This window comes from Prosopis cineraria, unplaced genomic scaffold (genome assembly GCF_029017545.1).
Source record: "Prosopis cineraria cultivar Desert tree isolate PC_DT_omini unplaced genomic scaffold, ASM2901754v1 PC14, whole genome shotgun sequence".
Lineage (NCBI taxonomy): Eukaryota > Viridiplantae > Streptophyta > Magnoliopsida > Fabales > Fabaceae > Prosopis > Prosopis cineraria.
This window is the reverse complement of record NW_026555345.1, coordinates 7,431,477-7,443,974: the sequence shown is the minus strand read 5'-3', so window position 1 is coordinate 7,443,974 and position 12,498 is coordinate 7,431,477. Positions and strand designations below refer to the sequence as shown.

Below are 12,498 nucleotides of genomic sequence, written 5' to 3'. Positions count from 1 at the left end.
TATCACAAACCAAACAACTTTCAATGTATCAAACTGACTTTTGAAAAAATATATCCAAACACAAATTTCGTTACAACAACTGACTTTCATTAAACTGACTTTCTCCAAATGAACTTTCACCAAATGAACTTTTGGCAAACTGAAAACCAAACGCACACTAAGACAGTTCAAAAACTTGCGTTTGGTAATCAAAAAGTATCCAAAATGGTCAACCAAAATTGAGCAAAAACTCGTCAAGACCGTCCGTCCCAGCATCCCTATTACTTCCTGCAAAACAGGTGTGTTCCACGTAACAATGCCATCCGCTCATTAAGGTACTGAAAACCAGCTTCAATGCCTCCTCTGCAAAGAAAACCAAAAACGTCAATTCCAAAACTCTATTGAAATAGCTTCAATGCCTCCTCTATCATTAAAGCCTCTGCAAAACTCAGTCGATAAAGTTTCAAGTAACATGAAAATTACGCATGTTGTTTTAAAAGGTAATATATAAGTTGCATGCCTTTCGCTTTTTCAGTTTCCCTTTCCTGATTCCATCATTACTAGAGCCCATCACTTGCTCTCCACTTTTATCTCCAAAGGGTAATGTTTTGATTTCGTCAAAGAAACTTTCTGTCAGACCTTGCAACCTGGAGTAAAATTATTAAATCAAAATAACATTAGCAATAACAGCTAAAAATGAGGGGGGTAATGATGCGTGTTATAAGCATTATCTTTGCAAACTCATCACTTCTTGAGTTTGCTACAATATCAAGACCACGTTCCAGGCACTTTTCATACCCATTTGTTGATTTCTTCAAGTATTTATTTCTCTTCCTCTCCATCTTGGTAAGTGGAACACGAGTGAAAAGCTCCTCCTCTTGCCGAGCACGCTCCTCCATCTTGGCAACATGTTTTTCAACTTCTCTGCTAGTTCCCACAAAATCTCTGACCTGTGCAATATGCAGCCAAAAACAATACAACACATTAACTCAACGAGTCATTGCAATTCAAGCCTCAAAAATTAAACCATTAGGTTACCTCTTCAGGCCGATCCTCCATATCATTCACCAATGACTTGATATAATCACTCTGCTTAGCTTGCCTCAGAATCTCTTTTTCTCTTCTCAATGCATTTCTTTCATGCTTTGATGTTTTTTCTAGCTCCATAGAAGTAGGTGCAATTTTTACAGGACGATACACTGCATCACCATCCTAAAGTGTACAGTGATTATGTCAGATACAGGGGGAAAAGGATCTCTTGCTTCTAATAATACCACCATTTCTGATCTTGATGATATCATTTCATACACTCACCTGAGATGTGGCATCTAACTTGCTAACAAGCATGTCTGGGTTTGGACGGTACTTTGATATATCCTCACTCTTATTGGGTTCAACTGGCTCGTCGGTTGAAATAACATTTCCCTTCACATTCTCACTAGCCTTTGTTAATTTTTGGATTTGGTATTGTTGTTTTTTGTCAATTGGCCGAATCTGTAGTAAATGAGGATGTGGAATGTGTTAAACCCCAAATATATATTTCAAATTGACCTTCATGGGTAAGAAAGTATTGAACCTGACCTTTTCCAAAAATAACCTTATCTCCACAATACTTCGCACAACAGGATGTCCTTCTATTGAGAATCCTTTAGCCTTTTGGAGCAAATAATACACGAGGGACTGACAATAGTTCAGAAGCAGCAAATTTTTTGCTTCAAGATAGCTAAATCCGACTGCAGTAGGGTATTCATTTTGTTTGACCTGATACAAGAGATATGGGAATATTTCAGACATGCTAAAGGGGCAACGGTAGAAAGAAGTATAAAGAAAAATAGATTGAGTAAGAACCAATGCATTAACTCCAAAATGATAGCATTATCAATATGGCGATAAAGTCAAAAGAATAAAAGCGTCCAAGGAGAAAAGGCGATAAAAAATAATAAGCTTCTTTTCTTAATGCAGATGCTTCCCACCTTGACAGTTAAAGATTGGATTTTACTTCTTATAGCATCAAGTCCTTCTTTCATTTCTTTCAATAATGCCGAGAGCTGAGGTGCTTCACTGAAAACAAAGTAAAGAAAATGAGAAAATTAACCTTACAAGGCTCCAACCATTTCCCTATATGTATCTGAGTATCAAAAGGTTGAAGTACCCATACAATTTAGTTTTCATTGCCCACAAACTCAGACAAACTTACTCTTTCTTGCCATAACCATTACTTGAGAGGTTAGCAGTCTCCTCCATGGTTGAGGAAACAACTACAATTACCTTGTCACCTACAATTTTGGAGAAAGATAAGTTTTATTAAACATCAATGAGCATGCAAAAATCAAATTATGCAATTAATCCATTTTTCCAGCAGAAAAAAAAATTAAACATTCTGAGCTGATAACTTTAATCATATAGAGGATCAATTATGAGACATCAATGCTTAAAAACAAACATCCAACAAAAAAGAACTTGTTAAGTCTCCATGAAGCCCTCAGAGAAAGACTAAGCATCCCTGCCCGTCAAAGCTAACCTTCAGGATTGGAGCTTGAAAAATATTAAAGACTCTAATGCAAGCCCTAAACCACAATTTGAGCTAAATTGACTATTGTCACCCAGAGTTCAGAACCTCAAGTTTAGGAAGAGTCTGAAATACAGAAGTTACAAAAAATGCTTAAGGGTAGACACAACTCTCCCACTGTTCCCTATGCCCCTATCATGTCAGAAAAACCTATAGCCATAGAACTTACAGAAGCAGCTGAAACCAATGCTTCCTTGGAAGCAGATGACTTTTTTATGATGGAAGCAACAGCCTCAAAACTTCAGTCCCCAAAGTTCATATTCTCCAAAAACGTGTAAGGCACTAGAAACATGGCTAAAAAGCCTTTGGATGAACCACAGAGCGCTCAACCTCATGGACCTTGGGAATGGCTTTTTCCTCAAACTTGACAAGGATAATGGATTACAAATGTCTCTTGCTAGTGGACAATGGATGGCGTGTGACCATTATCTTATGATGAGGAGGTGGTCCCCTAAATTCGACCTAGGCTCTACAAGCATTCATATAGTCGCAACATGGATCCACATTATGAATCTTCCACTAAAGTACAATAATGAAGAGATAACATATGGGAGATAGCTTAAAAAAAACCATGAAGGTTGATTTTTACACATCAGAACATGTTAGAAGAAGATATGCATATTTCTGCATGAATTGTACATGCATATGCGCCTTATACCTGGCTTCAGGCTAAAAGACAGGAGCTATAATTTAGTGTAAGAAGGGCTTCACTCTCTGTGACAGACTGACCAGGTATGGATGACTCGTACATTTAGCCGATGAACTGTCTGTACACCAGTCATACAGTTCAGACATTTTGCCGACAAGTAACCAAAGAGACCTTTTGCTTTGACCACTGAAACAACTAATCAACAGGACACCCCAATGTCCCAATAGGCCAAGATGTAATTCTTGGACTCTAAACTATGGTTTAGAAACCAAGATGTCAACGAAAAGGAAAAAAGTAAGATGAATGTGCCTGAGATGTAGGTTCTTCAGCTTCCCATTTCAGTGCATCCAGATTATATCATAGAAAGTGGGTCTAGAGATACTTGGGTAACTCAAAACAATGTCAACAAGACACACCAGCTAGACACCCCCCAGAATCTGCCACCCAAAAGGTCAAAAGGCTTCAAATGACAATCAAAGCAGAACCTCAGGGGTTGATCCTTCCAATCAGGCAAAAACCTCTAGCAGAACAGAACACGTGTCTTTTGCAGTTATTGATCTATCCATAGGCGGACCTAGACTACACTCAGTGGGGGCATTAATATGCATAGTTGATACAATGTCCTTTTAATTTTTGTTCCAGATACTTTGACACAACTCGAGCCAAGTCATTTACAAGATCATACATCACAGGTACCTTGAGAATTTCCAAATTTGATGATAATATGAAAATATTAATAAACAGAATGCCAAAATATCCAAATCATACAAGTCGCTAGCAATCAAAATGAAGAGGCAAGAAGTATAACAGCCAATTGCACACCATTCAAGCAAAAACTAGAACAAAAAATAATTATGCCAATATTCCAAATCCAAAGGTGTCAATATTCAACGATTACACGACATGATTCAAAGCCAAATTAAAATGAAAAGCTTAAAACAAAGCAAGAACAGCAGGAACAGATGACGCCGGGGGGGTAATTCAAATCTAGATTCAAAACAACAGATCAAACCTAAGGTTCGAACCCTCTTCAATGCTTGCCCGAGAACAACCACGCTGGCTGACAACGGTGGACGGCGTCCGACGGAGTATGGCTTGTTTGTCGACTGAGAGAACTGGATCGACTAGTCACGAGGAAGGGTTTTATTCGGGGTTTGTGATTAATTTTAGGAAGAATTTGGTAGAGGCCCAAAATTAATTATTAAAATAACAAAATCATTAATGATACAGGATAGCAATTGACAAGAAAATCCCTAACAATAAAACAAATTACAGTTTAATCCTATGATAATGAATTTTACGTTTTAAGGGATTTAATTATTATTAAAATTTTTGATAAAATAATAAAAATATTCCTTAACTTGAAAAGGTACAATAAAGAGTTTTTCCATTTACAATTCTAATTCAGTAAATAATTAAAATAATTTAAGTATTTATAATTTTTTTATTACTTTTTTCAATCAATAAAGTGCAATAAAATTTTTCATTCACAACTTTAATTTTAAAATTCATAATCTAGTTCAATAAATAATTAAAGCAGCTTAGGCATTCATAACTTTTCATTAACATTTCATCTTTTTTTTTTGCATTAAAAATGAAAAGCTAAGTTTGAGATACACAAATAGTAGTAGAAACAACTACAAACAATTAATCATTAGATTCAAGGTTTTTCAAAAGTAGCCGATGACATCTCTGAGGAGGTTTCATAGATCACCTTGATATTCATATTAGCAGGAGTAACTATCGACTAACTCTAAGGTCGGAAGTCTCCCGAGAGAGATAGGGAGAGAGCGAGTACTGGTGGGGGGCCCCCCATGGCTCAATCAGCCGATGGTCCAGGCGGTGGATTAACTAAGGATGAAAAGATGCTTTAGCACGTAGCATTAACAAGTTGCACGAAGGGATGAAGAATCTTGATATACCTGTTGTGAAGGAGGTAGAAATGTCTGAAGCTAAGGCGGAAGCCCAGAAAACACAGAAGAATCCTGATGCTGAGAAATATAAGCCATGGTCTCAAATTTCCTACAAAGATTCATTAATGGGCAATGAAAGTATGGAGGTTGAAGAAGATTTTGAAACCTTGTTCAAGGAGTGGTTGAAGGAGGAAGAGGCAATAGCCCCTGTTCTTACTGAAGAATAAAAGAAAATATTCGAACAGATACCCAAGGTTGAGATGCCAGATGAACAGTGGAAAAATCTATGCTTATCGTGGAAGGATGCCATTATTATTACGCTAATGGGGAAAAGGCTCAGGCTTGATGAGATGAGAAAGAGATTGGAAATACGGTTGGGATCTTCCGATTTCGAGTTAGTGGACATGGAAAGTAATTATTTTGTTTTACGATCAGAGAGTAAACAGATGTGAACGAGACTCCTCAATGAAGGTCCATGGGTGATCCAAGGTCATTATCTAGCTGTTCAGCAATGGAGCCCGAATTTTAATCCTTTTAACAACAAGGTACAGAAAATGGCCATTTAGGTTAGAATTCCTATTTTACCAATGCACTGCTATATAGAGGAGATGCTTAGAGAGGTGGGGAATAAGATTGGCAAGGTGTTAACAATAGACCAAAATACATTAATGAAGACCCCGGGTCAATCGGCAAAGATGGAAAGAGGAAGGTTTGCTCGAGTAAGTATAGAAATAGATCTTAATAAAAGACTGTCTTCTAGATTTGTCATCCATAAACAAGTATTCACAGTTATGTATGAAGGATTAGACATTATTTGCTTTAATTGTGGACAATATGGTCATAAGAGAGAGGAGTGTCCTCTACTGAAGGCGAAAGAAACAACGGCAGAGGAGATTAAAGGAAACATGCTAGAGAAGATGACGCAATCATCACCATTGGTGAACTCAGGGCCATTTAATCCATTTTTGGTGCCGTTGGAGGAAAAATATAGAGGATGGATGCTTCAAAAGAAAACCTATAGACCTAAGTGGTTCAGGTATGATGCAGAGAGGAAGATGGCGCAGACGCAAGGGCCACAGGGTCAGAAAAAGCAGTATTTCTCTTCATCTAAACCTGCTACATCGTCGAGATTTGACATTTTGGCGGATATTGGAGAAGACATTAGACCAAGTAATACAAGAAACTCTTTCATGAAAAAAGCTACAACAACTGAGTGGAGGAGAAAGGAAGACAAAGGGAATGATAATGTGAAAGCAAAGGAAGTCAAGAGTAAAGAGAGTCTGGAGGGGCAGTCTTTGAGAAACGTGAAGTGTGTGGGTAAAGAAAAGTCAAACGAAGGGAGCTTTATACATGTAGCTATGGACTTTAAGGATAAGGAAATGGGCCAAGGAAGCCTAAAAGCACCAAGAGATGTTTTTAATTTTAAGGCCATTCCTCATAATAAGAAGCACAATGTAGTGATGAAGTCGAAGGGCGGGAAGAAGAATATGGGCTCGGGAAAATCTCCTGTTCGCGCATCTGGATTTAAAAGGAACCAAACATCAAGGCCCAAGGTACTATCTCCCTTATTAAAAAGGAAGATTTCTTCCAAGACCCATAACATAGTAAAAGGCTCCATGCTAAGGACAAGTGCTCTCTTTGTAGATCAGAATAATAAAATATAGGAAAACCCTTTAATGAGAGATCAATAAGAGTGTGAAGTGGTTCCTGAAACGCAATTCTCTAGTAATCCAAATGAGATACAATTAAATCAAAGCTTGGGTACTAATACTAATCATCAACTTCGACCCCCAAATTTATCAAGGGTGAGCCAAACTCATGTTGTAAATAATGATGGGAGTCTGGAGAACCAAGAACAATTTTTTAAAGTGGATGAAGTGGCAGAACACGGTGTGGTCACCGAGCATGCAGTTGAGATTATAGATCGAGATACTTGATATCTGGTAGGTACTGTTACCTCTTTTTGGTATTTTTATGTTTATAGAAATTATGGCTTGGAACTGTAGGGGGCTGCAGCTAAAACCTTCCCTAACAGGATTAAGGATCTTCTTAAAGATAAATATGTCAATATCCTTATCTTACTGGAGACTAGAGTAAGTGGGATGAAAGCTGATTATATCTATAGAAATTTGGGTTTTTTTAACTGGCTGAGAATGGAAGCTATGGGCTTTTCTGGAGGTATCTGGCTTCTTTGGGACAATAGTAATGTTGCTGTTGAGTATGCCTTTTCAAACACACAGTTATTACATGTGTATGTTAAGTCTAGAAATGTTGACAAATCTTTTTGGTTATCATTTGTTTATGGGGAGATTTCCCAACAGCTCCGAATTAACCTTTAAAAGAGTTTAGAATTGTTGAGTAACCACATTTTTAAACCGTGGCTAGTGGTAGGGGATTTTAATGCATATCTTACGGAGGAGGATAAACTTGGGGGGTGATCCCTAATCTCTTATCTATGAAACAGTTCAATGATGGAATTCGTAAAGCCAAGTTAAGCGAGATGGTTACAGTGGGAGATCAATTCACTTGGGAAAACAAGAGTATTAAGGAGAGAATTGATTGGGTTTTCATAAATTTTGAATGGAATTCTTCATTTCCGAACTTTAAGGCCTTTCACCTTGGAAGGTTTGGATCTAATCATCGCCCTATTTATATTCATACTCCTAGACTTACTCCTTGCTCGTGGAAACAACAAATGTTCAAATGCCAAGCTACTTGGTTTTTAGAAGATGGATTTTTTGATCTGGTCAAAAGATGTTAGAGTGAAGGCAACTGGAATGATAAAATGAAGAAATTTAAAATAGCAGCTACAATTTAGAATAGAGACAGAGTTAGAAATATTCCTCAAAAGAAAAATAAACTTTTAAGAAGGCTTGAAGGTGTTGATGCTACTAGAGCAAGAAAGGATTCGCATCATTTACAATAAGTTGAAAAAGAGTTATGGAAAGAATACAATAAAGTGCTTGCTCAGGAAGAATTATTATGGTTTCAAAAATCTAGATGCAAATGGCTTAACTGGGGTGATAGAAATAGTAGATTCTTGCATGCTACTACCACTATTAGAAGAAAGAAAAACAAGATTGAAGCACTTCGGGATAGTTCTGGGAATTGGATCTTTGAACAGGAAAAAATAAAGGCGATTGCTGTGAGCTATTATCAAGATTTGTTCAAGTCTGAACTGTCAACTTCACCAAGGGATCTCTCTGTTAACTCTTTTCCTAGACTTAATGGGGAGGAGCTTGATTTGTTAAATAAGGAGGTGACGGATGAAGAAATAAAGAAAGCTATGTTTGATATAGGAGCTTATAAGGTACCAAGGCCGGATGGTATTCAAGCTGTCTTCTATCAACAATATTAGGACTTTGTGGGAAAGGATGTGTGTACTCTTGTGAAGGGAATTTTTTCTGATCCAAGTAAAGTTGTAGCTATTAATGATATTAATATTGTTCTCATCCTTAAAATAGAAAGACCTGAAAGTATGAAAGATTTTAGACTAATCTCCTGTGCAATGTGAGTTATAAAGCAGTTACCAAGGTGATAACAAATAGACTTAAAAGGCTCATGACTATGATCATTGGAGCAAATCAATGTACCTTTATTACAGGCAGACAAAGTGCAGATAATATTATTATTGCTCAAGAAGTCATTAATTCTATGATGAGAAAAACGGGAAAAAAGGCTTTGTTGCTGTTAAAGTGGATCTAGAGAAGGCTTATGACAGATTGGAATGGTCTTTTATTCATTACTGCTTTCGAGAAGCTGGTTTTGGTGAACATCTGTGTAAGGTCATTATGGCTTGCATTTCTAGCCCTACAACCAAAGTTATTTGGAACGGTAAGGCTTCTGCTACTTTTACCCCTTCTAGGAGGCTTAGACAAGGGGACCCAATATCCCCTTACATTTTTAACTTATACATGGAAAAGCTGAGCCACATAATTGAAGATGAAGTTTCTAAGGGCAAATGGAAACCTATCAGATTGGTTAAGGATAGTCCCTCACTTTCCATTTATTCTTTACAGATGATTTGATCCTCTTTGGGGAAGTATTTAAATGTCAAATTCAAGCTATGAATACATGTATTTTGAAGTTTTGTGTGGCTCGGGACAGAAGATGAATAAAGAGAAGACAAAGCTTTGTGTTTCAAAAAATGTCCACTTTAATAGAGCTATGGAGCTAAGTAATGATTTGGGGTAGGTCTTACTGGAGATCTAGGAAAGTACTTAGGCATTCCTCTTATTCATAAGAGGGTCACTAATGGGATATTCTCGCCTATCCTCTTGAAAGCTAAGAACCGTATGTCAAGTTGGAAGTATAGGTTCCTCACTCTAGCAGGGAGATTGATGTTAGTGAAGTCAGTCATTTCAGCTTTGCCTACTTACTATATGCAAACTATCCTTCTCCCATTAGGTATCCTTAATGACTTGGAAAAGGTTAGTAGAGAGTTTCTTTAGGGTGATAGGGAAAATGGGTGAAAAGTCCACCTTTTAGCTTGGGAAGTAATACAGAAACATCTTGAATGTGGCGGCTTGGGGATAAGAAATCTCAAAAACCAGAATAGAGCCTTTATATGGAAGTTATGTTGAGGTCTTGTAACAAATCCGATGGCTCTTTGGGTGTAAGTCCTACGATCTAAGTACCGATGTGGCAATAAACATACTCTTAAAGTTAAGAAGCGTGTCGGAGCTTCTATCACTTGGAGGAGCATTGTAAAGGTGTGGGATTCATTTCAACAAGGAATGGGAAAAGTGATTTGTTCGGGATATCAAACTTCCTTTTGGGTTGACAAATGGACTCCCTTAAGAAAACCTCTTATTGATTTTGTGATAGAAGGGAAGGAATTTATAGATGCTAATGAAATGGTGTCTGACTATGTGCTTCAATCAGGAGTGTGGGATAGTTGTAAAATGAGACCTTGGCTGTCAAGTTCTGTGGTAGACCTCATTACTAGTACTCATATTCTATGTGAGGAGAGTGGTGAGGATAAACACATATGGCTATTCTCTACTGATGGAAATTATACTATGAAATCTGGGTATTCTCTTTTGCTTGCAGGTATAGAGACTAATCGAGAACCCATGTGGAGGAGAATCTGGTGATGGCAAATACCGGAGAAGATTAAAACTCTAATGTGGTAGATTGCTCATGATAGAGTTAACACAATAGCTTTTCGAGTATGAAAAGGGTTGAATACAATGAGTCCTTGCCCCTTTGGATGTAATGAATTGGAAGATACCATGCATTTGTTCAGAGATTGTACTCATGCCAAGCGCTAGTAGAGGGAATTTTTTCGTGCGGATTATATGGAGACCTTCCAAGGCCTAGATAGGTGGGATTGGCTCGATTGGAATATGAAACATCAAGGAGGGAATTCTTTCACTAAGAAGGTTTCTTGGGATATTTTATTCGCTTATATCTGCTGGGATATATGGAGGAGTCATTGTCATTTAGTTTTCCAGGCTCAAGAGGATTGGACAATGGAGGAACCTTCTACATCTTTCTTTAGAGTTGTAGCTGATCAAGATCTTAGAAATAACCTACCCCAACTCCTCATGAGCAGCAGACGTGATGCTCTACATCAACATTTGTTGGAGGGAGTTAGACTTGAAGTTGATGGGTCTACTCTTACTGATGGCCGCAGTTTGTGTGGAGGAGTTTTGAAGGATAAAAACAATGCTTGGATTTAGGGTTTTAATCAGAAATTAGGACATGTTTCCCCTCCCATTGTTGAATTGTTTGGTATTTTAAGGGTCTTAAGTTATGCTAGCAAAAAAGGGTACAAAACTGTGGAGGTTTTTTGTGACTGTGCACATGCGATCTCAATAATCACAAGGGACAACCATGGTTATCACCCCTTTCAAAGTATTATCAATTCCATAAATTTAATGCTTTGTAGAAATTGGATTGTGAAATTCAACTTTTTATATAGGGATGATAATAGGATGACTAACTATCTTGCTAAGCTAGGCCATAGATTACCTAATAACTTCAGTACTTTTGATACCCCACCTATTAGTTGATTAAGGGTGGTTGGTTTGCTTTTCTTTTTATTTGTTTTGTCTTTTGTATTGTTTCACATTCTATTGAATGAGTATTTCATATTCATATTCAAAAAAAAATATTCATATCAAAATGATGAGCTGTTTTAGTTATGTAATTGCATATTTCATACTTTCTTTATTGTAAAACTGGATTTTCAAATCCCAATCTTGTGATATATCAATTCCTTGATTGTCCTAATAACATCTTCAAAGGCATGATTAGTTATAATGAAAATGTCTTCCAATATCATGTTCAAAATGTATGGTCCTTCTATGATATTATTTGTGTTAATAAAAGGTCCTCAAGTGTCATTATCCTTGAATCCCAACTTTTGGTCTTGGCTCTTGACCACCTCACACCACTTGTTGAGTGGGCCAAAAGGTTTAGGTCTCTTGGCCTAATGAGTAAGACCAATATGCAATAAAAGATGATACAACAAGAATATGGTAAACTTGAAAAATGTGGGAGACTAATTACCAGCAAAATTTGAATATATTCATCAATGATATAAATAGCAATAAGAAAGTTTTAACAGTAAAGAATATGCAGCAAAAAAAAAAATCAAAAGAAAAGTGTTTGCATCAAAATTGTAGTTTTGAGGTTCACTTTCAACCTAAATTAAATGGCCTTTAATATATTACAATTAATTATACTCCCATCGTTAAAAATATAAAATTTTTTTAATCGAATTTCACCACCAGTAAAGTAATTATTTATATTCTAATTAACCCTATCTTTTTTATATTTATCCCTATTTAATAAGATATTTTACCCTAAAGTAAATTAAAATAATTTATTTAATAATAGCATTAAAAAAAAAGACAATGATTACACCTTGAAAAACTAAAAATGTCTTACATTTTTAAACATTCATCTCCTCAAAAAAAAAAAAACTTTACATTTTTAAACGGAGAGAGTAAATATAAATGTTTAAGAAAAGAAGACCAAATCGTAACTATCATGCTGTTTAGTTTGCTTTATTTTCCATATTCATTTTTTTTAGTGGCACTTGGTTTAATTGTAGTTTTTGGTTTGTGGATATCATTGAATTATACATAGAAGGAATATACATGTACTAGAGATAGATTAGGTGGACTTAATAGTAGCATTTGGTTTAATAGCATGATTATTTACATTGGTTTTATAACAACTATATAGACATATATATTACATGAATGCTTTTGATCGTTGAAATGGGCAAGATCTGTTCTTTCCTTTTTCCAAAAAATAAAAATAAAATCCTTGGAATCATTTTGAGAGTTGAAAAATCTTTATTTAATTGGCTTGCTCCATTGCAACATTGAAATTTTTTCACAAGTACATTTTATACATATATAAATATATATATA

The 12,498-nt window shown here is 36.3% G+C and overlaps 1 protein-coding gene across 1 annotated transcript; it reads right to left on the bottom strand.

The window, feature by feature from the left end:
- On the bottom strand, positions 1-4,348 carry LOC129293417 (uncharacterized). Its single transcript, XM_054931368.1, has 9 exons — positions 4,210-4,348; positions 2,177-2,255; positions 1,953-2,040; positions 1,561-1,740; positions 1,294-1,473; positions 1,018-1,191; positions 778-929; positions 500-626; positions 1-342 (listed from the first exon to the last, which is right to left on the bottom strand). The coding sequence occupies exons 2-9, from the start codon at positions 2,221-2,223 to the stop codon at positions 331-333; spliced, it is 960 nt and encodes a 319-aa protein (XP_054787343.1). The 5' UTR covers positions 2,224-2,255; positions 4,210-4,348; the 3' UTR covers positions 1-330.
- Between the last annotated feature and the right edge of the window lie 8,150 nt (positions 4,349-12,498).

What these genes read in the sequence shown, in the direction of transcription:
- LOC129293417 (XM_054931368.1), bottom strand. Translation starts at nt 2,223, where the DNA reads ATGGAGGAGACTGCTAACCTCTCAAGTAATGGTTATGGCAAGAAAGA. An exon ending in TCCAATCTTTAACTGTCAAG is followed by an intron (nt 1,741 to 1,952) that starts GTGGGAAGCATC and finishes CTCTTGTATCAG; the next exon opens with GTCAAACAAAATGAATACCC. An exon ending in TGGAGGATCGGCCTGAAGAG is followed by an intron (nt 930 to 1,017) that starts GTAACCTAATGG and finishes CATATTGCACAG; the next exon opens with GTCAGAGATTTTGTGGGAAC.